The sequence below is a fragment of the Myotis yumanensis genome, unplaced genomic scaffold (genome assembly GCF_028538775.1).
Source record: "Myotis yumanensis isolate MYYU_CA2020_CCGP unplaced genomic scaffold, mMyoYum1.0.hap1 SCAF_2, whole genome shotgun sequence".
Taxonomy (NCBI): domain Eukaryota; kingdom Metazoa; phylum Chordata; class Mammalia; order Chiroptera; family Vespertilionidae; genus Myotis; species Myotis yumanensis.
In genome coordinates this window covers 209,030,763-209,057,536 of record NW_027223753.1, presented here as the reverse complement: position 1 = coordinate 209,057,536, position 26,774 = coordinate 209,030,763, and the positions used below count along the sequence as shown (strand labels likewise).

The 26,774-nt window shown below is 44.1% G+C and overlaps 1 protein-coding gene across 3 annotated transcripts in view; it reads left to right on the top strand.

The window, feature by feature from the left end:
- TRAPPC10 (trafficking protein particle complex subunit 10) overlaps positions 1–25,618 on the top strand; it is a 78,650-nt gene extending 53,032 nt beyond the window's left edge. For all 3 annotated transcript variants that reach the window (XM_070407097.1, XM_070407096.1, XM_070407098.1), the window contains 10 exons: positions 2,046–2,560; positions 3,320–3,461; positions 5,189–5,347; positions 6,081–6,316; positions 12,025–12,125; positions 14,951–15,077; positions 16,182–16,352; positions 21,151–21,328; positions 23,710–23,904; positions 24,177–25,618. In XM_070407097.1, coding sequence (XP_070263198.1) covers positions 2,046–2,560; positions 3,320–3,461; positions 5,189–5,347; positions 6,081–6,316; positions 12,025–12,125; positions 14,951–15,077; positions 16,182–16,352; positions 21,151–21,328; positions 23,710–23,904; positions 24,177–24,415 — 2,063 coding nt within the window. In that variant the 3' untranslated portion in view covers positions 24,416–25,618. The remainder of the gene's footprint in view (positions 1–2,045; positions 2,561–3,319; positions 3,462–5,188; positions 5,348–6,080; positions 6,317–12,024; positions 12,126–14,950; positions 15,078–16,181; positions 16,353–21,150; positions 21,329–23,709; positions 23,905–24,176) is intronic.
- The last annotated feature ends 1,156 nt before the right edge of the window (positions 25,619–26,774 follow it).

Below are 26,774 nucleotides of genomic sequence, written 5' to 3'. Positions count from 1 at the left end.
TATAATTCAACACCTTTTAGTATATTCATAGATATGTGCACATCACCACAATCCACTTTCTGTCTCTAGATACTATTCTGGATATTTCATGTGAATGGAATCATATACCATGTGGTTTTTTGTGACTGGCTTCTTTCATTCAGTATAATGTTTTCAAGATTCATCTATGTTGTAATGTGTCAGTATTTCATTCTTTTTTATGACTAATATTCCATTGTATGCATGGCCCACATTGTGTGTATTCCGTCATCGGTTGTGTGTAAGACACTGACTTTTAGACATTTAGCTAGTTGTTTCATGGATTGTCCCACCTTCTGGAATTTGTTCAGTGTTTCCTCATAGGTGTGTCCAACAGGAAGGTTGTTCCGAAAGGCTAAGATTCAAGCTAAAACTTTTGGCAAATATATTTTCTAGCTAAGGCTGTGTGGTAAATTTATTATAACACTTAGCTCCTGGGGTTTTGTTTATCAAGAAGAGTACTTACTTAAAATAGTACTTTTTTTTGTTTTTTTTCTAATCTTCACCCAAGGATATTTTTCCCATTTATTTTTAGAGAGAGTGAAAGGGAGGGAGGGGGGAGAGAGAGAGAAACATTGATGCGAGAGAGACACATCAACTGGTTGCTTTTCGCACTGACCAGGGCCATGGATCGAATCTGCAACTGAGGCACATGCCCTTAACTGGGACTCGAACCCACGACCCTTTGGTTCATGGGCCAACACTCCAACCACTGAGCCAAACAGCCAGGGCTAAAATAGTACTGTCTTGGTCAGCTGTGGTGGCCATCACAAAATGCCATGGACTGGATGTGTGAGCAGCAGATGTTCATTGTCTCACAGCTCTGGAGGCTGGAATCTGAGACCAGATGCCATTTGGCTTCAGGTCAATATGGTCATTGACTGCTGGTGTGTTTCACTCACATTGAGCTGTTTGGATGGGTTTCTCAGAAGCAGCATGGCCTTGATTAGTTGGTTTGTTTAGGTTCTTTAATGGGCCCAAACTAGCTGTTTGTAGAGCCTTGTGCCACATCTGCTGTGTGTGACATATATGTGAGACTATGCAGTTATGTCTTTCCTGCCAACGTTCTTTGGTATCTCTGTGTGAATAGGCTATTCCCTGATCATCCGCTTTTTGTGTGTGATTTTATAGCATCCCCATCAGCAAGTTCTTTTGTTGATTAGTGTTTAATAAATACCACTGCTCAGTCTGGCAGCCCTGTGGATTTTCTAGACTAACCAGGTGCTTGTAGAAAGGAGGTCAGAGAAAGCAGTGGGTTCCTCTTGGTTAGTGACTGTGGGGTGGGCTGCACTGGCCCTCTGCAGTTCAGGAGGCAGGGCTCCTTGCTCAATGGGCTGATGTCATAGGCCGGCAAGCATCTGGGTTTGCTTCCCGATATGCAGGGGTGGGTGGACATCTTCATTTGGGAATTTTGTTATGGAGGTGGAAAGTGGTGGAATTCCTTGAAACAGCTGTACGAATTGGACTATTTAAAAATGTTGTTTTGGCCCTGGCCAGTGTGGATCAGTTGGTTGAGCGTCATCTTATGCACCAAAAGGGAGCTGCTTCGATTCCTGGTCAGGGAACATGCCCAGGTTTCAGGCTTGATCCCCAGTAGGGGACGTGAAGGAAGCAGCTGATCAATGTTTCTCACATCGATGTTTCCCTCTCCCTTCCCCCTCCCCCTCTTCCTCCTCCTCCCTCTTTCCCTCCCTCTCCCATTCAAAATGCTTTGAAATTGAAGAGTTGACCTGTATTTCTCTTTGGTTTATCAAAACAGAACTTAGAAACCATTATTTCTTCAGGTTTTATGATTTCCAGGCGTTATCTAGGCATTTGATTATGTTCTGCTTTTGACAAAGTAATTCTTGGTGTGTGAAGATGGTATGAGGTTGGGTAGTTTTAAACTGTCTCATTTGAACTTCATTACTTCTTGCTTCTCATGTTGAGCATACTCCAGTTGGCCCAATGGTAACCAAGGTCCTGCTGCCTCTGCATCTTCTAGAAGTGTGACTTGGGAAGAAAAATATGGTGCTATGTATTTGCAGGTCACAAAGTCGTACTCCCAATGCATTCCTTTGCACACCTGAGAGATCTCCGTTTTACTCCCTCCAATGCCGTGGTACACGTGGGTGGTGTTTTATCCGTGGAGATAACTGTATGCAGTCAGATGCCCGTCCCTGTCCACATGGACCAGATTGCCATCAGCGTCCACTTCAGCATCGAGAAAAACAGTTATCGGAAGACTGCTGAGTGGCTTACCAAGCACAAGACGTCCAATGGGATTATTAACTTTCCAATGGAGACCTCGCCTTTCCCCGCATCCCAGAACAGTTTACCAGCTCTGGAGTTGTATGAGATGTTTGAGAGGAGCCCTTCCGATAACTCCTTGAACACCACAGGGATTATATGCAAAAACGTTCACATGCTCCTGAGACGGCAGGAAAGCAGCACTGCTCTGGACACGCCCTCAGGGGTGGCTCTGGATGACGGGGTCCCTGTGCTGAAGTGCTGCGGTGTGACTCTGGAACCAGGGGCCAATACCATAACCTTCAGGACACAGGTGTGTGTTGTGTTGGGGAGGTGACTTCAAAGGTGGTCAGCAGGGGGCGCTGGCCTGCAAGCATCTGAAGTATGGTGGGAGTCAAGTGGAGGCCTCTGTTCTTTTAACCTTGGTAATGTTTTATCCTTAAAAATAGACTGACAGTTAAAATAATTTTTATACTTATACAGTTTTAAGGCAATTGATAACTTTTGAATGAAGGTTTTAACATAGTTGTGTTCTCACTGGACTGAGATTTTTTTGCCTTTGTTTTAAAATATACCCTCATTTGTTAAAATGAGATTTCAAAGAAGGTAGTATCCTTGATGTTAAAGTTTATTTTCCTTTTGCAACTCATGGCTGTCAAAGCAGTTGCTTCTGATGCACTCTGACAGTCTTTCTCCAATGTAGTGTGTCCTATAACCCCTGCTAATCAGGGATGTGACCTCTGGGAAGGACAGCTATTGTCACATGTGTTTTAGTCTAGTCTGAGAGCAGGTTTTATATCTCATGCATTCAGAGAGAATGCCACAGATAAAGTTTATTGAATTGAAAATTCATTATTAGAAGTCAAGTTGAAGCCCCAATTACTCAGAAAGACATCAGTAGAAGTTTTTAGGGCCCTTTGCACAGCCTGCCTGTAGACATGGGAGCACAGAGCAGTAGGATAAAGAGGGTAAGAACAACGATCAATTCAGGGATAATGGTACCTCCTGCTCTTCGGGTGCTCACAGTTGCGAGAGTGGGTGCCGACTTTCCAAATGCTTGATTTGACCCTAGGCCAAGGAGCCTGGAACGTACACGCTGCGGCAGCTGTGCGCCTCGGCGGGCCCGGTGTGCTTCGTACTTCCGCACCTCTACCCGCTGGCGCAGTACGATGTGTACTCCCAGGAGCCGCAGCTGCACGTGGAGCCACTGGCCGGTGAGTGGGCTGCACAAAGCTGGGATTGTGGGGTCTGGTTTGCACATCACTCCTTTTTGAAGGAGTCTGAAAGTAGGGCTTTCTACACCAGTGGACTTCCAGCACAGTGTAGCTGGATTCCTCTGTAAGAGACGTTGGGGGTAGCATCAAAAAGATCTTGCCTGGCTGTGACTTTTCTGTTCATCGAATATTTGCGATCTGTAAATGCTAACTTTCATGTTTAATAAACATGGTAAATCCAAACATAAAAATGAGAGAAAAATGAGCTATCAGTTAATGTCAACTACAGAGAACTTAATAAGTAAATATAATTTCTTCATCTCTTAGCATAGTATTTGAGAAATTCAAAGCTGCTGTCCTCTTTGTTAAGTTCTTTTTAAAAAATTTTTTTATTGATTAAGTTATTACATATGTGTCCTTATCCCCACATGAACCCCCATCTCCCCCACTCATGCCCTCACCTCCCTGTTGCCTGTGTCCATTGGTTAGACCTATATGCTTGCATATAAGTCCTTTGGTTGATCTTAAGTTCTAAAATTAGAAAGAATTGGTATAAACAAATGATTTAAAACCACACATCAATTAAAACAATGAAACAGAATGTCTTAGTTGTTTAGGCTGGAACAATGTATTTATTGGCTTATTTCTTCCATTTGAAAAAAAAAATCAAAGAAGCATTTTTTTCTATTGAATCTCCTCATACTTTCTATTTTTGTGTTTTTAAACTTCTCCCATGGCCATCAGGAAAGGCCTCAGATACTGAACACAGCAGTCTCTCAAATGATTCTACAGTCAGAGAACCTTTTGTAAAAAAGGCTAAGCTTTGTTGCTGGCAGAGCCTGGAATGTGCCGGTGAGACCAGCCAGCTGTGCTCACGCCTCCATGCTGCAGCCCCTCCCTCCTCGTGCCCCTGCCTTCCCACCCTCTGTCTTGTCTGTTTCTTTCTCTTCCATGTTTGTTATCTCTTGACTTCTTCCTTCCACTTCCCTGGAGTGGGATTCTCAGAAAACTTAGCTCATTTTCATGTTAAAAGAAACCAATAGCCATGTCTTTAACTGAGTTGTTTTTAAGCCAAAGATCTTGAAGGGCTAATCTGAAACATCCAAAGAAAATTCTGAATAGCAATAGCACATGCAATTTCATCAGTCTGTTCTAAAAAAAAAAAAAAAAAAAAAAAAAATTATTGAGTTGAGAGAGAGAGAAACATCAGTTTATTGTTCCACTTATTAAGCATTCATTAGTTGATTCTTGTATGTGCCCTGACCAGAAATCAAACCCTCAACCTTGGCTATTGGGACGACGCTCTAACCAACTGAGCTAACAGACCAAGTCTCATGAATCTGTTCTTCAGTGTCATTATCTGAGTGTCTCTTACTAACTTATTGGCAGATAAAATTTGAGCCCCTCATAGACATGGTTGCCACTGTGATCCCTAACTCTTAGGCAACCTGGTGATGAGACACCTCAGGCGCAAAGCTTCTCTTAGTCTCAGCAAGGACCCCGCAACCCTGCAGTCCGTGTAATTGAGATTAAAGTGAGAGTGGAGGGATGGAAACAGTGAATTTGAGGAGTATCTGAAGTGAACAAATCTTTTCTAGTGGAAAAAACAGTGCTTTTTTGTTGTTTTGTTTTTATTTTTTTAAAAAACTGTACTTTAGCCTCATACTAGTTCCTCCATTGCTATTTTTGGTTGAGAGTGATGCTAAGTGCAGTCTTTTTCCCTTTAGATAGCCTTTTAGCTGGTATTCCTCAGAAGGTCAAGTTCACTGTCACTACTGGCCATTATACAGTGAAAAACGGGGACAGCCTCCAACTCAGCAATGTGGAAGCCATGCTCATCCTGTGTCACGCAGAGAACAAAGCCGTGATCTATTCTAACACGAGAGGTAAGGGGTGGTCCCCTAGCAAAGGTGGAGTCTCAGCATTGTTTGCCGTGCATCATGAGGATATAAGGAGCTGTCATCCCTTTCATCCTCAGTTAGCACCTGAGGCCTGCTTCTGTCTACAACTCTCTCCTGGCAGCTTCCTGCCTGCCTGTGGGTGGGTGGTGACCCCGCCCCTGGATGGGGCGTTACATATGGGAAGGATAAACAGAGCTGTGCATGTGCTCACTGCCAGGTGGTGCTGACCCTGCTAGGACTTCGGATGCAGCATGGGCCTGTGCTTGATAGTGATGCCCTGTGGGCCTCTAGCCTCCTACAACCCTCCCCGCTTTCCTCACCAAAAAGCAAAAGTAAATCAGCCTTTTTAGGCAGTGGACAGTCTGTCCCCCCGGTCCTCAGCTGTGAGTTATGGAGGGAAGGACGCTGCTCCCTTTCTGGGAGGGAGCACGTTGTGCAGGGACACACACAATGCTCTTCTGTATTCAGACTGAGCACAATGACAGCTCTCTGGTCTGGGACCAGCTGGCTTTCATGCAGTGTGACTCTGTCTTAGGGGGCTTTGTTCCTGATTTTCCTGCCTCTTCAGTCCCACCTTAGTCCTTTCTGTGCTTTTATGTGTATAGGAGCAGCAGGAGTTGGGCTGGAACTTCACTGCTGGGCCCATCACCTGCTAGAAGAAAAAGGAACAAGGAAACAGAAGGAATGTGTTTGAAGTGACTTTTTCTATTTTTCCTAGAAAAGGCTTCTGACGCATCACTCCGAGTTCAGTCGTCTGACAAGGTCACAAGCATCAGTCTGCCTGCAGCGCCTGCATACCACATGATCGAATTTGAACTGGAAGTTCTGTCTTTACCTTCAGCTCCAGCAGCTGGAGGGGAGGGGGAGAGCACCATGCTGGGGATGACAGAAGCCCAGAGGAAGCCTAAGGACACACAGAAAGCCGACCACTGCATGGCTACCACGGACCACAAAGTAAGGAGGGTCATGTCCTGCTGGTTCTGAAAGCCAGTGCATAAGAGATGACTTCGGTTGAAGTGGCAGATTTCCAGTTCTTGATGCCGCGCACTCTTGTTGGGTTTAGCACTAATATCTGTGAATCACCCCTCCTTTGATAATGGGTACATCTTGGAAAGACAAAGACAAACAGCTCTAACTTTCCTATCCCAGCTCAAGAGGGAAGGACAGTTTATTGTGAAAGATAGTGTTTGCTTAAGGGAGGCAACCTTGGGCCCGTAGTCTATTTGTCCTAGTGATTAGGCTAGAGGGAGTTCTGTGCCTTGGTGTGCTTGTTTTTGTCCACTGAGGTGTCCCTTCAAACTTAGTAAGGAAAAAACTCTGCTTTGGTGCTGGTATTTATTGACAGTAATTTGAGCGATCCATGACTTTGGTCCCCGATCCACAGCCCATCAGCTCATGCAATGTGTTGCTAGCATTGTGTTGATTCCAGATGTGTCTGTGTCTTGTAACACAGATATTGGTTCTGAGGGCTTCTGACCAGCTCAGGTGTAGAAGTGTATTCTTGTGGCTGCATGAATAAAGTCAAGACCCATCTGTATGCTGCCTATAACAGACTCACTTTAGATGTAAGGATACACACAGACTGAAAGTGAAGGTATGAAAAAAGATATTCCATGCAAATAGATATCAAAAGAAAGCTGGAGTAGCTCTACTGATTTTAGACAAAATAGACTTTGAAACAAAGATTGTAATAAGAGACATTATCCTATCTAATAATAGAGAAACATGGTAATTAGCCATACCTCCGCTACCCTTCCCATTGGCTAATCAGGGCGATATGCAAATTAACTGCCAACCAAGCCGGCGGCCAGCAGCCAGGCAGCTTGAAGCGAACAGGAGGCTTGCTTGCTCCAGTGACGGAGGAAGCCAACATTCCCCGCCCACCTTGCCGGCCTCTGAGCTTGCAGTTTAAGAAACATTGTTACAAATATAGAAGCTAAACAAAACCCCAGAAACCTGCTTTCAGCTAGCCGGGTTTCAGCCAGCAGGACTGCAACATTGTTTCAATTATAGAACAAATGCAGATCCCTGCTTTCAGCCAGCCGGGATCTCAGAGCTGGAGTGAGCAGGACCGCAACAGTGTTACAATTATAGAACCCAAACAAACCAGATACCTGTTTTCAGCAGCCGAGGCCTCAGAGCTGGAGCCAAGCCTCAGAGCTAAAGCTGGCCCAGAATAAAAAATAAAAAAAAAAAAAAAAAAAAAAAAAAGGACAGGTTGGGAGCTTCAGACACCCGCCAGCCTGAAAACGGCCCTCAGCCCCTCACCCAGACTGGCCAGGCACCCCAGTGGGGACCCCCACTCAGAAGGGGGTGTGACCAGCTGCAAACAGCCATCATCCCCTCATCCAGGCTGGCCAGGCACCCCAGTGGGGACCCCCACCCTGAAGGGGGTGTGACCAGCTGCAAACAGCCATCATACCCTCATCCAGGCTGGCCAGGCACCCAAGTGGGACCCCCACCCTGATCCAGGACACCCTTCAGGGCAAACCAGCCAGCTCCCACCTGTGCACCAGGCCTCTATCCTATATAGTAAAAGGGTAATATGCCTCCCAGCACCGGAATCAGCAGAGCAGCGAGGCCTCCCAGCACCGGGATCAGCGGAGCCTCGAGGCCTCCCGGCACCGGGATCAGCGTGACAAGGGGCAGCGACCAAACCCCCTGATCGCTCTGCGGCTCTGTGTGTGACAGGGGGTGGGGCCACAACCTCCCTATCCGCCCTGCTCTGTTCGTGACAGGTGAAGGCGCCCCAACCCCCTGATCAGCCCTGCTCTGTGCCTGATAGGGGGAAGCTCCCCAACCCCCTGATCGGCCCTGCTCTGTGTGTGACAGGGTGCGGTGCCCCAACCCCCTCCATGGGCCCTGCTCTGTGTGTGACGGGGTAGAGCCATAACCTCCCCATCGGCCCTGCCCTGAGTGTGACAATGGCGGTGCCCCAACCCCCTGATCCGCCCTGCTCTGTGTGTGACGGGGGCGGTGCCCCAACTCCCCTATCGGCCCTACTCTGTGAGTGACAGCGGGGAGCTCCTCAACCCCCTGATCGGCCCTACTCTGTGAGTGATGGGGGGAGCTCCCCAACCCTCTGATGGCCCCTGCTCTGTGCGTGACAGGGGGGAGCTCCTAAACCCCCTGATCGGCCCTGCTCTGTGCGTGACAGGGTACGGAGCCCCAACCGCCCTGATGGACCCTGCTCTGTGCGTGACGGGGTGGCGCCGCAACCTCTCTATCGACCCTGCCTTGAGTGTGACAGGGGGCGGTGCCCCAACCCCCCAATCGGCCCTACCCTGAGCGTGACTAGGGGTGGCATCGCAACCTCCCGATCCGCCCTGCTCTGTGCATGACAGGGTGCGGCGCCCCAACTCCCCAATTGGCCCTGCTCTAAGCCCGACCAGGGGCTGCACCTAGGGATTGGGCCTGCCCTCTGCCACCCGGTAGCAGGCCTAAGCCAGCAGGTCATTATCTCCTGAGGGGTCCCAGACTGCGAGAGGGCACAGGCCAGGCTGAGGGACCCCCTCTCCCCCCCCGAGTGCACAAATTTTTGTGCACCGGGCCTCTAGTATAATAATAAAATAGATCAATACAAAGAGAAAATAAAACATTTATATACCCAACATAGGAATACCTAAATATATAAAGCAAATACTAACAGACCTAAAGGGAGAAATAGATAGCAATACAATAATAGTAGGGGACTTACCACCCACCTACATTAATAGATAGACCATCTAAATAGAAAACAGTAAGGAAATGTTGCTCTTAGACATGCTAGAGCAGGGGTGGGCAAACTTTTTGACTCGAGGGCCACAATGGGTTCTTAAACTGGACGGGAGGGCTGGAACAAAAGCATGGATGGAGTGTTTGTGTGAACTAATATAAATTCAAAGTAAACATCATTACATAAAAGGGTACGGTCTTTTTTTTTTTTTTTTTTAGTTTTATTCATTTCAAACGGGCCGGATCCGGCCCGCGGGCCGTAGTTTGCCCACGGCTGTGCTAGAGCAAATCAATTTAACGCATATGCAGAACATTCCATCCAAATGCAAAAGAATACATGTTCTTCTCCAGTGCATGCGGGACATTTCCAAGTAGATCATGTTAGATCACAAGTCTTAATACATTTAAGAGAGTTGAAATCATATCAGGCATCTTCTTCAACCACAATGGTATGAAACTAGAAATTACTGAAGAAAACTGGAAAATTCACAAATATGTGGAGATTAAACAACTCGCTACTGAACAGCCAGTGTGTCAAAGAAGAAACCAAAAAAATACCTTGAGACAAATGAAAATGGAAATGTAACATACCAAGATTTATGGGCTGCAGCGTAAGCAGTTCTAAGAGGGAAGTTCAGAGTGATAATTGCCTATCTCAGGAAGCAAGAAAGTCTCAAACAACCCATCTTTGTACCTGAAGGAACTAGATAAAGAACAGACAAAGCCCAGAGTTAGTATAAGGAAGGAAATAAAAATTAGAGTAAAAATAAATGAGAAAGACTAAAAAGACAATAGCAGAAATCCCTAAAATTAAGAGTTCTTTGAAAAGATAAAATTGACAAACCTTTAGCTGGATTTACCAAGAGAAAAAGAGTGGAGGGATAGAAACAAATACCATGGAAATACAAAGGATTCTATGGTGAACAATTATATGCCAATAAATTGGACAACCTAGAAGAAATGGATAAATTTGTAGAAATACAAAAAGAAGGTTTATGGTGAACAATTATATTTCAACAAATTGGACAACCCAGAAGAAATGCATAAATTTTTAGAAATATACAACCTTTCAGGACTGAATCATATGAAATAGAAAATCTAAACAGATTCATTACTAGTGAGGAATTGAATAAGTGATGAAAAAACTCCCAACAAAAGTTGAGGACAAGATGGCTTTACTAGTAAATTCTGCTAAACATTCAAAGAAGAATTAATGCCAGTCTTGCTCAAACTCTTTCAAAAAGTACAAGAGGAAGGAATACTTGCAAACTTATTTTACGAGTCCCTGATAGATACCAAAACCAGAAAAGATGCCATAGAAAAGAAAATTACAGCTTAACATTCCTGATGAAGATAGGTCAAAACTCCTCAACAAAATGTTAACAAACCAGATGCAACAACCATATGGGATCATAAATCCCTGTATGATCAAGAGGGATTTATTCCAGGGATGCAAGGTGGGTTCAAATCCGCACACCAGTTGGTGTGGTACACATCACCAAAATGGACAAAATTACATGCTCATCTCAATAGATGCAGAAAAAGCATTTGACAAAATTTTGCATCCATTTATGATAAAGACTCTCAACAAAGTGGTATTGAAGGATCAATTCCTCAGCTTAATGAAGACGATATGACAATCCCACAACTAATATCATACTCAGCAGTGAAAAGCTTTAGATTTTTTCCCTAAGATTAAGAACAAGACAAGGATACCCACTCTCACCACTCTTCTTTAAAACAGTATTGGATGTCTAAGAGCAGTTAGTCAAGAAAAAGAAATCAAAGGCATACAGATTGGAAAGGGAGAAAAGAAACTTACCATTTGCAGATGACATGATCTTATATATAGAAAATCCTAAAGACTTGATCCAAAAACTGTTAGAACCATTTATGGATGAATGGGTAAAGAGGTGATACGCACAGTGGAGTATTATTTGGCCATAAAAAGGAATGAAATCCTATTTGCAGCAGCACGAGTGGATCTCAGTGGTATTATGCTAAGTGAAATAAATTGGAGAGAGAAAGGGAAATACTGTATCTTCTCTCTTAAATGTGGAATCTAAAAAATATTCAAAAACACCTTGCAGATACAGAAAACAGATTGGTGGTAGTAGGTGGGAGCAGTGGTTCAACTGTTTTTTTGTTTTAGTTTAAATGACAAGTTTTAAAAAGTATATGCACAAAAGGCTAAGAAATGCAGTCATTTTAAAGAGAGGCATAGAATATCAGACCAGTGGCACCTAAAGAATAATGTTTTTATTTTTCAGTCTTTGAAATGTTTTCCCTCACCTGATACAGAGTTCAGGAGACAAAGGTGATGTTTATTTCAATTAAGAGCATATAGTCATATTGAATGAGTGAGTTTCCATATTCAATATATGTGTTTGTTAAGTGAGGGAAATAAATCGAAGCTTGAGGCCTGGTTTCTGTCCTTACAGGAATTAATAGCTTTGTCCACACTGTGCCTTCAAATTGATTGGTTTTCAGCTATGCATTCAGTGTCATGTGGGTTAAGTGTGTGAATAATTCATTTAATTTTATAATAGTTAATGACTGAGTAATATCATCTGGACATAAGTGATTAAAAGCACTTTGTCATAACTTCCTGCACAGTAAAAAAATGCATTTAGCATCATGGCCACGTGTGGGAGGATAGCGAGGTGTGGCTTGTGTGCTTGCTACGACCTCTGCTCCGCAGCCATTGAGACGATTCTGGTGACTCCTGGATGTTCTGCCAGTCCCATGTCCATTTTTCTTGACTGTGTATGTAGCTTTGTGTCTCTCCTGTGTTTGTGCATATGTTTAGTGGGGTTTTCCTTCTGAATAGAAATTGTAAAGCCATCAAGTATGTAGGAAATTGGCAGCCCCCGCAGACTTGGATGGATGGTGGTGGTGCTGTGCCATTGGTGAGTAATCTGAATGGGTGTCCCTCTGTTTCTCCTCAGGTGTCCATCGAGTGCCCGTGGTCCATCTACTCCACTGTCATCGCACTGACGTTCAGCGTGCCCTTCAGGACCACACATGCTGTGCTGTCAGCCGGGACACGGTAAGGGAGGCCCTGCTTCTGTCGCAGGCTCTTTGACACAGAGACCCTTGCTGTTGAGAGCTTGGCCTTGGTGACCTTGAGCATGTTTTCTTACATGACCATGATGCTATTGTCCACTACAGTACCCAGTCTATACTGAGATCTCCCCAGCTGTCTCAGTAGTGGACTGCACAGCTGGTTTGTGGGAGAGGGGATCCATCCAAGTGCTCATGATAGTATCAGACCTTTCTTTCCGTCCTTGCCTTGTTCTTCAAGCCCCATGACCCATTGACAAACATGGGTCAATTGTCCTCTGGAAGGTGCGCATTCTGCATTTGCCTGGTCACTTCCTCGTGGGTTTGTTAAACTAGTTCCCCGAGAACCTTTGCTAATTCTAGAGCAGGCCTTTTCAGCCTCAACACTGCTGATGCTGTGGCTTGATAACCCTTCTCTGGGCACTGCTCTGAGCACTGCCCTGCGCACTGTAGGGTGTTAGCAGCTTACTGCTTTATGCCAGTGGTACTCCCCATCCTGCCCACCCCACTGTGACAACCAAAAAATGTCTCCAGACATTGCCCAACATCCCCTGGCTGGAGTGTGTGTGGGGAAATTGCTGCCAGTTAAGAACCACTGTGCTTGAGGCTTGATCAGACTCACAGTCAGCCCTTGGAAAGGCTGGAATCTTTGAGATGTGTCCTGTGCTTCATATGTCACTGCATCAGGAGGCAGTTCCCGTTGTCCCCAGTCAGTGATGCTCACATGACCACTGGGCTTAGGTGAGCCTGGCTCATCATTGTAATATCCCCTTCTGCTTCAGCCAAGGCTTACTTGGATAATTTGGAAACAAAAATGTCAGAATCATATTTATTTATTTATTTATTTGAGAACTTTTAAGATTTATTTTTAAGCAAAATAGTGAAATACTTAGAGCTCACCTGTGAGGTAGTGAGTTTTTTAAAAATTAAATTTATTGGGGTGACATTGGTCAACATGAACATATAGGTTTCAGAACCATATTTAGAGTGGAACATTATTCTAATAGCTATTTTTCCCTTTAAATTACAGTGAGGGAACTGTAGATAATAATGGTTAAAAACATCAGTAGTTTTGGCACTTCTGCAAACATGGTGCTCCGAGTGCCCCGAGCATATGGGCCTCGGCCTGCAGCTTTTAGTGCTTGCCACACCGTGCACGCCACAGCCCTGGGGCCTGAGGTCAAGCGCTGTCCTAAGGCTGTGCACCGGCCCCAATGTGCTCTTGGTGTGTAAATGCACAGAGAAACATGAATGGATGGCAGCAGAAAGTGGAATTGGAACAGTGGGAATCATCCATTTTGCATAGGAAGCTTTGGGAAATGTTTACCATAGTCTGCTTAAAGTCGGGACAAAATTGAACAAACTAGATGAGTTTGGTGCTTCAGAAAGGGTAAAAGCTGCTAGTGAACTCTATTCTCCTCCATCAGAAGTAACTGAAATTAATGAAGCTTTTGTAGAAAATCCAGGACTTGTCAACAAATCTGGTCATAAAGATGGTTGGGTGATCAAAATGACACTGAGTAACCCTTCAGAACTAGAGAACTAATGAGTGAAGAAGCATATGAGAAATGTGTACATCTATTGAGGAGTGGAAATAACACCCCCTAAATAAAGTAGCATGAAATATCTTCAATTAGCATAGTTGTCTTAAATTAGTGGTGTGTAGAAAATAGCAACTTTTAGTAATACCATGAAAAAAGAAACAGCAATACTATTGGAAGAAAATACCCCTAACTTTTTAATGATTGCAGATAAAGACATTATGCATCTTTTCCCAGCACCCTATGATTTATAGGCCAGGCTACAATTATAATATTCATAATTTCTGAAATCATCTGTGTTAAAACCTAGTTGTAAAAATTATGTATTTCAAGGATAACATTATCATAAGCCTTTATATAATATTGTAACGTACTTAACATTAGTCTCTAGATTTGGGTCAAAATACTTAATGATTGGAAATAACTAGCAGTGGAGAAAAGTTTTTGTTAGTTGTTACAATGTCAGATGATGAACAATACTATCTTAATTTTGCAGTATACTGAGGTTGCTGGTGCTGTTTTATACAGTGAAGTAGCAGCCTTTCAGGAAACAAAGTTCAATAATAAGACATTCAACTTCTTCATTTAAAAAAACAACAAAAACAATTTTAAACAGAACCTGAGTTGCTTTAAGAACTGTCTTTTCAAAACTCCTCTTTACCTGTAACAGAAATTAAAGTGAATCCTGTACTTAGTTTCTCAGTGAGTAATCATTATTTGTGATCACTACTTTCCTAGTCACTCATTTAGATCCATTGCAGGTTTAGGGAACTCAGTTATAATTGTGTAGTAATACTGTATCGGAATCAGAATGTTCTTTAATCCATTTTTCCTTAGAAATAGTTCACTTAGAAAGATTTATATTTTCTGACCCTTTTACATGTGAAATCAAAAGTAGGAATATAAGTAACAGCCTGTTCTTATTTATTTTCCTGTGTCACTTTTTTTTATAATATATTTTTATTGATTTCAGAGAGGAAGGAAGTGGGAGTTAGAGATAGAAACATCAATGATGAGAGAGAATCATTGATTGGCTGCCTCCTGCAGGCCCCACACTGGGGATTGAGCCTGCAACCCGGGCATGTGCCCTTGACCGGAATCGAACCTGGGATCCTTCAGTCCACTGGCCGACGCTCTATCCACTGAGCCAAACCGGCCAGGGCCTGTGTCACTTTTTTGATTCCCCAGAGAGAGTCTTCTTAACAAAGCCAAAGTATATTTCATAAAGTTCTTAAATGTCAAAGCCATACTTTTTGTTTTTCTGCTTTAGGAAATATATTCAAGTTTGTGTCCAGAATCTGTCGGAACTTGACTTTCGCCTGTCAGATAGTGATCTTGTAGATACTGGGGATAGTACTGACCTGCAGCTACTGCCGTTGAACACAAAATCCCAGCAGGTAACCGTCTTCCAGAATTGAGCATGAACTCGACAGAACACAGGAGAACAAGGGTGTACTGACCGAGCCACCCACACGTGTTGGTGGACATGGCAGAGAAGCCTCTCCATCCAGAGAATGGCGTGCTGGTGGTCAGTAAGCAGCCCACGCACCTGAGACTGCTGGGAACCGCAGTTTTGTGCCGCAGCGTGCATGTCCACCCCCCACTCTGTGGACTGAGTGGTTCAGTGAAGAGATTAGATTCTCATCAGAAGAATTAAATCTTACACTTGTCCTACCCTGCATACAGATTTATGTAACTACAAGCTTATTAGTCTCATGTGGACAGGGAATGTTGGCTGCTCCACTCTGCCTGTCATTCAGTGCCTGCCGGTGCCCCAGGAAGAAATCAGAGGTGCTGGTGTAAAGGGGTCTTATCCATGTTCACACTGCCTGGCTGAATCCTGACTTTGCTTTTCATGTTCATTTGCCACATGCGTTTTAGACAGTAAGTGCTAGGTGTTTAGAAGAGCAAAGGTTCTTAATTATTGCCTCATTTTTAGCATTTTCAAAGGATTTTCCCCAACTAACATCTGACACTACCCAATTCTATGGCTGTGCTATAGGTATGGACTTTTTGTGTGAGGTGGCGCTAGTTCTTCATTTAACTTATGCTAAATACAAAGTAATTGGCATGGATGTAGATTTCCTTTTTAATTGATTGATGCATTTCCTACTCTGGAAATGTATGGGATACTATATACAAATAAACATTCCTTAAGCTTTTTCATCTCCTATGTTGTGAAACTTATGAAATCTTAAAAAATTAAGACCTTTTTATCAACCTTATGCATCCTGCTCTGAGGGCCAGGGCAGGCAAGAGGAGCAGGGGCAGTGGTGAGGGTACAGGACTTAGCACAACACACTCTGGATGTCAGTAGCAGAGCTCTGTGGGGTCTCTTCTTCGGCTCACCCGCATTCCCATTGCAGGAAGTGTATCTTTGACAGATTGTGGCTTTTTCTGTGTGTGTGTGTGTGTGTGTGTGTGTGTGCGCGCGCGCGCGCGCACGCATTGCTGGCGGAGTGTGGCTTTGTCTCTGTGCAGTGACACCGACTCTCTTGCAGCACATCTGCAGCCGGCAGTCGGTGTTCTTTGTCTGGGAACTGACGTGGACCCGAGAGCCTCCCCCCTCACTGCATGGCCGGTTCTCCATGGAATTCCGCCCAGCTTCTGAAGAACGGCTGTCTATCTCCTTAAAGCCCTATACTTATGAATTTCAAGTGGAAAACTTCTTTGTATGTATTATATTATTTTTTTGGTGAGATGTGGGGTGGGAAAATGAAAAGTCGTGTATTCTTTAAAATCTAGAAAAATTAGACAAGATCTTTCAATATAATGAAGCAACAGTTCAAAGAAAATAGTTAACGCTTGGGGTAGTTAAATCACTGACTGTATTTGATCCCAGGTCTTTTTCAGGTGACATGATACATGTGCACTATTGCAGGCGGCTCTAAGATGAGTGTTTATTAGCATAAAGACCAAAGACTTACTGCTACTCCCTTCTCCTCCTTAGTTGACTTTAGTAGAGTCCTTTCATCTTGATCATTCGCTGCTACACAGGGCGGTTGTGTTATAAAGACATGTCTCTAGTTTTCTAAAAGAAAAAGTGAAAGTATCATAGAAGTTTACTTAATGTTGGGAAGGTTTTTTATAGCCTGCACATGGAGCTTAAAGTAGCCTTGAGCTAGATGAGTAGATAGTTGGTTTTTGTTTCTTTAGTGAAATTATTTGGATTTTGTGTTAGCTGAATGAAAATGAAAATACAGTTGACCCTGAACAACTCGGGGGGTTAGGGATACCCACCCCCTCCACCCCCCACAGTCAAAAATCCACATATAACTTTTTTTTTTCTTTATTGATTAAGGTATTACATATGAGTCCTTATTCCCCCATTGCCCCCCCACACACATATAACTTCTGATTCCCTCAAAATTTATCTATCATTAGCCTACTGTTGGCCAGAAGCATTACTGATAACATAAACAGACAATTGATACATATTTGTATGTTATGTGTTACATATTGTATACTTACAAAAAAGTAAGCTAGAGGAAAGAAGTGTTATTTAAAAAATCATAAGGAAAAGAAAATACATTTACAGTATTTAAAAAAAAATCTGTGTATAAGTAAGTGGTCTTGTGCAGCCTCAAACCTGTATTTTTCAAGGGTCAACAATTTTGTGGTATTTCATTTTCTTCTCTTTATTACTGAAATTGTCAACACTTTGAGAAGTGTTTGTGCTGACAGCTTTTGATTAACAATCTTTTCAATATCTCCTTTCAACTAAAAGACTATTTGTTTTAACCCTCTGTCTTATTTAATTGTCCATATTAGCTATAGTGCACAACATGATCATATTAATAGCAGCTGAACATTAAGTCGTTCACATAGTAGAGGGTCTGCAGAAACTTCATCTGGTTTGCTGATACAGATGATTATTAACTGGTTAGCAGTGTTCACTGGTACCTTAATCTTTTTTGCTTCCTCTTCAAATGAAGAGCATAGAACATTTTTCCTTTAGAACTGTACAAGCTGAGTAAAAGGCCAGATAAACAATCTGGTGGGTTCTTTTTACAACTGAGGACCAGATATATGGATACCACTTTTTTTTAAAGGCTTTATTGAGATATGATTCATATGCCATGAAGTTCACTCATTTAAAGGGTACAGCTTAATGATCTTTCTTCATTCAAAAAGAAACTATGTGCCTCGTTAACAGTCACTCCCCATCCCCATCCCATCACAGCCTAGAGGCCAAGCTGTCTATGAGTTGGTCTGTTCTGAACAATTCATATAAGTGGGATCATGTTGTGTGTGATCTTTTTGTGTCTGGCTTTCTTCACTTGGAATAGTGTTCCCAGGGTTTATTCATTTTGTAGCAGGATCAGAACTTCATTCCTTTTTATGGTTAAGTAATATTCTAGTGTGGACAGACCACATTTTGTTTTTCTGTTATCAAAGAGACATCACTTTACGTTCCCACTGGCAACATACGAGGGTTGCAATCCCCACCTCCTCCCAACACTTGTGTTTGTTGTCATTTTTATTAGAACCATCCCAGTGGGTGTGAAGTGATATCTCGTGGTTTTGATTTGCATCCCCTGGTGGCTAATGACTATAAGCATCTTTCATGTGTTTATTGGCCATTTGTATGTCTTCTTTGGAGAAATGTCTACTCAAGTCCTTTGCCCACTTTTTATAAGGTTGCCTTTTTATTACTGAGTTATAAGTGTTCTTTATGTAGTTTAGATATCAGTCCCGTATCAGATATGATTTGCAAATATTTTCTCTCATTTTGTGGATTGTATTTTCACTTTCTTGATGATGTCCTTTGAAACACAAATCTTTCCTTTTTATGAAGTCCAACTTGCTAATCTCTCTTATTTTTTGTACTTTTGGTATAGAATCTTAGAAATCATTGCTTATCCCAAGGTAAAAAAGATTTCCTTCATGTTTACTTCTAAGAGTTTTGTAGTTTTAGCTCTTACATGTAGGTCTGTGATCTATTTTGAGTGAGCCTTTGTGTATGGTGATAGGCAGGGGTCCAAATTCATTCTTTCCATGTGGTTATTCAGGTGTCCCTATACCATTTGTTGGAAACACTGTTCTTTCCCCATTGGATGGCCTTGGCACCCTTGTTGAAAATCATTTGGCCATAAATGTTAGAATTTATTTCTGCCAAGGTTTATTTCTAAATAAATAGTTCTAAATATTTCTAACACTGTCCCTAAAGCCTCAGCAGTTGCTGTCAGGTTTGGGAGGCACTTCACTGTTAAATTATGGTTCTGTGCTTCCCCTCAGCTGCTGGCTGCTGCCCTGCATTTCACATGCAGCCAAAAAGTGATGCTCAGGGGGACACACTTGGAGCGCACTCACCTTCATCAGTCCGTAGCTGCGCTTCCTTCCAAGCTCTGAACAAAAGGCACATTCCACCTCGGCTGCACTCAAACAGTCCAGACTGTGAGCTTCCTGGGAGCAGATTTCTCAGGCGGCTCTACTGAGGTGCTAGCCTTCTCTGCACAGTGTTCCTCCATCTCCTGCCACTGCTGCGTCCCCCAGTCCACAGATGTGTGTCTCCTTGCCCATCCAAGGGCTTGTGTCCATTTGTACCTGCAAGTGCAGGCATCTTTTTCATCCATTTGAAGAGTTGCATAAACTTCCAGCGCAGCCCTCTTCTGATGGGTAAAAGTCTGTCCTGTCCCCAACAGCCATGATTGGGTGTTTGACAGGGAAACAAACCGCTGATTGAGGCCCATCAGGATTGCTGCTCAGTTTTGTTAGCTCCCAGAAAAACATGAAATCTTCTTTGAACATTTTATAACAACAACAGAACACTTTAAATTGAGTTATACTCTAAGTAATTACTTTATATATTTGTTATAACTTCAGGAAATTAACACTTAGTAAGTGGAGCACAGGTAGCTGGATCGTCAGCTGTGGTTCAACAATAGACCACAAGGGGAATTGAAATAGAGAAATGTATTACTTACAGGTTCTGGAGGAGGTACCCTACACGCCTGGAGTTGCCACACCGGGAAGTCAGGGCAGAGTGCACACAGGGAGCAGGACCTGGGGCTCATGCCTTTATTAGGGCCTGTGGGTGGAGTGCTTTGAGGTTCTTGGACTCAGACTGGATTCGTCAATTCCAACAGGGGCTTGGGTAAGCCCCCAGGGCTCTTACTAAGGGGGGCACGTAGGGGAAGGTGCTGGGAGGCAGGGGCGACTGTTGATCTCAGGTACTGGAGAAACTGTTTCAGGATATACATTTGCTTGTGACTCTCTGGGCTGTTATCTAGGGCAGCAGTTGCCAACGGGTGGTCTGTGGGCCACTGGTGGTCTGTGAGTCCGAAAGGTTGGTGACCGCTGATCTAGGGTGTGGCTTGCACGAGGGGCCAGTGTTAGTTGAGGGCCCCGCTGGGCCAACACAGAGTAGCTGAGCTACACTCAGTGGTGTCCTGAAAGAAAGGCGCTCACCTTCCTAAGTGGAGCCTGCTGCGTGCGGCAGGTGGGCATGATCCCCTGGCAGGCTTTGGGTCTTTGTCCTGGGTGGCAAGCAAATGTTGGGTGAGTGTGAATAGGTATGAATATCAGATAAACATGTCACGGAGAAGGAAACATTGCAGAGAAAGCTGGTATGAACTTGATATTGAGTGATCCCAAGGAATTAATGTTAAATTTGCTAGTTGATATAATGGCATTATGTTTTGGTAAGAAAATGCCTATGTGTTTAGTATTACATACTGAAGCATACATGGGTAAAACGACAGATTGTCTGAAATTTGCTAAAAATACCCCAGGCGAGCTTTTCCCTGCCGATAGTGCTCTTGCAAACATGGTGAGCCTTCCTAAAACCCACGGGACTTTCTGTAAGAAGTGTGGCAAGCATCAACCCCACCAAGTAACAGTGCAAGAAGGGCAAGGATTCTCTGTGTGCGCAGGGAAAGCGGCGTTGTGACAGGAGGCAGCGTGGCTATGGTGGGCAGACTAAGCCGATTTTCTGAAAAAAAGGCTAGCACTACAAAGAAGGTTGTGCTGAGGCTTGAATGTGTTGTGCCCAATTGCAGATCTAAGAAAATGCTGGTGATTAAGAGGTGCAAGCATTTGGAACTGGGAAGAGATAAGAAGAGAAAGGGTCAAGTGATCTAGTTCTAAGCTTCATTTTCTTTTATTATATGACAATAAATTTTGATATGTTCACTTAAAAAAAAATACACCAGCGTAGATGGATAGATGAGGAAGCAAATGAACGGGCATGTCGATAATCTGGAATGTGGGTGACGGCACACAGAGTCACTGCATGTGCTGTTGTGCGTGCTCGAGCAGTCAGCACGCAGTGAAGCAAGGCCTCCCAAGAGCACTGAGTCGTTCAGGGGAAGCGCAGCTGCTCTGCTGGCGGATGGCACAGCGCTGGGCAGGCGTCTCCTCCGTTCTCCTCCGAGTCTGAGGGCAGCACCTTGTCTGCCTCACAGCGTTTCTGCAGATTTGTCATCACTGTTACACATCTCCGTTGTCCTTTTTTCCCCCTCTCGCCAGACCTTATATACCGTGAAAGCTGAGATTCTGCCCCCGGCGGGGACGGAGCTCTGTAGGACAGGCTCGCTCTGCGCCCTGGAGGTGTCCATCACGCGCCTGTCGGACCTCCTGGAAGTGGACAGGGATGAAGCACTGACAGAATCCGATGAGTACTTTTCGACCAAGCTGATGTATGAAGGTAGGTTTAGAGGCTTCTTTCTTCCTAACTTGTGCTGACCCAGTGTGCTGAGTGACTGTGCCCTCTCTCACAGAGTGTGGTGTTCCTTGTCCAAAAAGAATGTGCTAGAACTGAATGTTTTTATACAATGTGGCCCTACGCTCGCAGGAAGTTGAACTTGGTTGTTATGGAGTCTTCTTCTAACAGGTGTTATCAAGCAGTTGTTGGGCTCAGAGCTGAGCACATGGTAGCACTTGGAGCTGCCCTTTCCTTTCTGCTGTGACTCAGGGTCTTCACATCACCTTGAAGCAAAGTCCGAACCCCATTGCTCAGCAGTTCAGGTGTCCTGTAATCATGGCTCCTGCCCTTTTCCCTCCAGCTCCTTTCACCACATTTTCATACTTCATCCCCATGTGACCCCACAGTGACGCCCTGCGCCAGGCCCCTGCTTGATTGCTTGGGCACCCTTTCCCGGCCCTCCTCCTCAGGCCTGGCTCCTTCAGTAGCAGGCCTCAGTTTTTGGTGTCAGGACCCTTTATTCTCTAAAAAATTATCGAGGAGCCAAATATTTACTTACTTACTTAAAATAATAGAAATGTTTTCCAAAACAACAAAAACAAAAACTAGCAAGAGAAACATTGTTTTTGCATTCTTTCAAATCTCTTTAATTTCCATCTTCTGGGGGTAACTTGAGTTTTCCTGTCTGCTGCGTTTGGTCTGCAGTAATCAGAGTGGTCCAAGGACATGACGAAACGCCAGTCTCTCACACCGATGTAGATGGAATCGGGAAGAATAAGTTAGCAGCTTTCCGATAACTAGATATTCTTCGGTCCTACACCAAAACCTGACACGTGGCTGTTGTTACAGGCTAGATCAGCCGTGGGCAAACTACGGCCCGCGGGCCGGATCCGCCTGTTTGAAATGAATAAAACTGAAAAAAAAAAAAAGACCGTACCCTTTTATGTAATGATGTTTACTTTGAATTTATATTAGTTTACACAAACACTCCATCCAGTCTTTGGTTCCGGCCCTCCGGTCCAGTTTAAGAACCCATTGTGGCCCTCGAGTCAAAAAGTTTGCCCACCCCTGGGCTAGATACTCTGTGAGGTCTGAGATCACACCAATGGCCCTTTTGTACTGGATTTCATGAAATCCTTTTATCTGACTTGCATTTTGAAAGGCATCACTTTGTAGCACCATGCATTGGTTGGTCATTTGGGCACCGTGGTTCCTGAGTTATACAGAGCTTCTCGATGTTGCCACCTTTCATTACACCCTCACAGATTCACATCGTTTCCAGCTCACGCTGAACTCATCAGGATGGTCTGATTATAGGGACATTGTGCACGTTTTCCAAAATTCTAATTTTTGATGAGATTTTTCAGATTGTATCATTGGCCACTTCTTTAAAGTAACAAGCTCATGTCATTCAATTGAAAGAAAATGTCTGCAAAAACCCAAGACTGAGTAGCCACAGCTGGCGAAGTCGAGGCGAGCTCAGCAGTCTGGCACCCTGCGCTGTGCAGATGCCTGGTCCTACATCACAGGAGACAGCGAGGCTAGGGAGGCGGGCGATGGGCACACAGGCCTCTCTGCTGTTTGCAGCTTCTTGTGAGTCTATAATCATTTCACAAAGTTAGGACAGGAATGTGAAAATGGCTTTGGCCTACCCTGAGGACCACACTCTGGGAACTGCTGCTCCAAGGTGTCCCTCCAGATGCTGTATGTCCTTTGCACAACTCCGCATGTCCTTGGCACCACTCATCTTCAGAGGTTTTCCCATCTGCAGGAAGCTCTCTGTGACCCTCTCTTTGCTGCTCATAGAACTTGCAGTCACATGCTCCTAGGCTCCTGCTTTATTTCCTGTGACCCGGATGCTCTGCCCTCTTTGCAGGGTCATCTGCTTCTTGAGGACAACGATGCTGTCCTACATACTTTGGAGTGACGGCTCAGTTAAGTGTTTGACTTGCACTGGATTATACACAGCTGTGTTATTATTGGTGTCAATAATAACACCTACCGTGTATTAGACTGAGCGGCAGCTGGGATGTAGCCTCTCTGCTCTGATGCCACCCATTAGAAAATGCCACCCTTGGTGCCGCCCCCATTCTTCATTTAGCAGCCAGGCAGCCATGCTCCTGAAGTATCACACAGGTTGTGCGGTGATTTCGAACAGAATTGAACCCTTGTTCGTTTATTGATGAGAAGAGTGATTTCCCTGGCATCAGCATGTGTCTTGCTTGCTCCACCGTGTGTGTCTTACTGGAACGTGCAGTCACAAGACATGGAGGCAGAGACATGTTTGGGATTTTATGCTGAGTGTGAGACTGTTGATGCTTTTATTTGGTATGAATATGCATGCCCTTTTCCGGGGTAAGACAGTGCTTCCCTCTCTGTTTCAGTGGTCGACAACAGTAGCAACTGGGCAGTGTGTGGGAAAAGTTCTGGAGTCATCTCTATGCCTGTGGTCGCTCAGGCAACGCACAGAGTCCACATGGAGGTGATGCCCCTGTTTGCGGGTTACCTGCCCCTTCCCGACGTCAGGCTCTTTAAGTACCTCCCACATCACTCTGCGCACTCCTCACAACTGGACGCTGGTAAGGACTCAGTGGTGCGGGGAGCAGGCCTGCTGACCACAGCATGTTCTCTGGGCCAGTGGAACCTAAAGCCCAAACCTGGGCAGGGTGACCAGCCTTAGGCAACTGCTCTGGAGCTCAGTTCTTTGAGGACTTGTGTGCTAGGTTCCTGTACGGGTTGCCTGAGTTAACATGCTGCTGCACTGAAGGTTGTCTTGGGAGGCTTGCTACTCCCCATGGTGGGTAAAAGCTCTGCGGCCGTGGCCTCATCTCACTTCCTGTATGTTTTGCAGACAGCTGGATAGAAAACGACAGCCTGTCAGTGGACAAGCACGTGGATGACCAGCTGGACAGCAGCAGCATCAAGAGCAGGGGCAGCGTGCACTCGGCCGCCAGCAGTGAGCATAAAGGCTTGCCTATGCCCCGGCTGCAGGCGCTGCCGCCCGGCCAGGTCTTCAACTCCAGCACGGGCATGCAGATCCTGGTCATCCCCAGCAAAGATGACCATGTTCTAGAAGTCAGTGTCACATGACCACTCCTCCAGTTAACACGCCCAGACCCAGTGTGAATGCACTCCAAGGGATCCTACTCGATTGTCCTCCATTGTCATTCTAGCTCTAACCAGATCTGGGGACTCTGCCTGGCCATGGAAGCATCAGAGCGTCTCAGTGTGCAGCCGGTCAGCTGAGTCCAGCGTTAAGTTTGTGTTGTCAGTGGTGTAAGGTTACTTGTTACTTTCTCATCTCCCTGTCCCTGTGCTGGTGTCCCCCAGTGCTGGCCCGGAGCCCACTTCCTTATCCCTCACTCCCTGCTCACGAAAGCTCTGCAGAGGGGTCTTTCACCCAGACAACCTTCTGGTTCTTTTCCTTCTACTTCTTCTTCTTCTGGTTCTTTATGGAGGTCTGTGTGTCTTCCAGAGAGGCACACAACAGGCCTTGCAGTCTTATCAGTAACACGTGTGTGCCTTTCTGGTCACACGGCCGCCCAATTTCTGGACCAGGTGGATTTGTCAGTCTCCTAAGGAGTAACACAGTCCTTTACCTCAGCTCATCTAGTTGTGCTTTTCTAGAAAAATACCCTTTTGGGGCAGGTGGGTGGGCTAATGGGTGGGGTGGGGAGGGAACAACCCCTTCTGTGCCTTGGGATGTCAAACTGGGCGGACCTGGAGCACCCATTACTGGAGCCATTTTAAAGGTACTTTAAGATAGAGCAGGGCCTAAGGAACAGTTCAGTGTTGAAGCAGCTTAGGAATAAATGTTTCTGGGACACTTTTTTCCCTCATAATGTTGATTGAATATTATATGCACTTGAAATTAAAAATATATTTATTTTAATTGTCATATATGTGAGGGTTAATATGTTGTGTTTTCTCTCACCTTTAAACTTAAAGTCTTTACATCTAATTGTAACTGTAAAATCAATATTTTTCTTTTGCACCTTAAATCTTAGAAATTTAGAGGTTCCATTTAAGTGAAGATTAGAGGGGTCCTCTCAGTGCATTTCTAGTCTGGTTGTAGGAGGGACGAAAGTCTTGGCATATTCTCTGCTGGTCCACTAAATTGCAGTTATATCATACCAATGGATTAATTTGTTTTCGGTTGTAAATTTAATTGTACATATGGTTGATTTATTATTTTTAAAAGTACAAATTAACTGAGGTAATGTTTATGTATAAGTTGCACCAAAAATCAAGGACAGAATAAATGCGTGTTTGTTTTTATTGGTGTGAAAGTCACAGCTTGTAAATAAGTGTTGTATGTATTAAACCTTTTCCACCTCTCCAAAGCAATGTATTTTTGTACATATGGAATAGAGAACTCTTAATTCACTAGGAAAGTGTGATCAGAATTGAACTTGAACAGATTAATGCAAGTGAGGGTGGGGCTTCATGTGAATAACCTCAAATGTGTAAGCCTTACAGAAATAGGAGCCTCCCGCAGCTGCTACTAGCCAGGCTCGTCACCTGCTTGAGAGAGGCTGGTACTGGGGTAAAAGGTCAGAACAGTACGTACATCCACAACACAGCAGTCTCATTGTTCTGTAGGTTGTCTGTATCAACTCATTGAACACATACAGGTGGTGTCATTTCTCCCCCATGTCTTCTTCGTTTATAGAAATTGGAGAAGTGTGTGAAGAAGATAAATATTTGTGTATTTAATTAAACTTTCCAGAAATTTATCTTCCTTATGAGCCGTTTAAAACTAATAAACTTGGTCAACTTTTTAGGCAAATTAGAACTTCAGCATCTAATGATGGTTTAGAGTTTCTAAAATACATTTGTTTTATTGTAAAAATTGATGATTGCCCTACAAAGATCTACCAAGCCCTGTGAATGAAGAGATCTTTTGAGATTTGATTTGGCCAGAAAAGCTCTAATTCTCATGGTCAGCCTTGGAGCCCAGGGGACAAATCCATGTGTAACTTTCCCCCTTCCTTCTGAAGGAGCAGTGTGATTCAATGGTGACCTTATTTCTGTTTGTGTCTGGGCTCTACTCCCAGATGACATTCTCTAATTATAGAGAAGGGAAAAATGAAGGGGAAATCCAGATGTTTATGGTGGTTTCTTACTGTCTGAAAATTTAAGGAAATCAAATTTATCTCAGGTTTTGTTTTTTTACCCTAACCAAATGATCTTTTACAATATAAATTACCATTTTAAAGGTACTTTAAGATAGAGTACCTCTGTTTTTTAAATTTTATTTTTGTTTTTTACACAAAGGAAGAATGTCACCTAAAACTTTATCTTTTTTCTTTTTTTTTTTAACTGAAAGGCTACACTTGGATTTTTGTGGTGTTTAAAATAAGGCTTATGGGTTTGAGACTAGCTGGTTTAGTTGATAAAGATGTAGCAGCTGTTAAATAATTATGAAGCCAGATTTAGAATATGCATC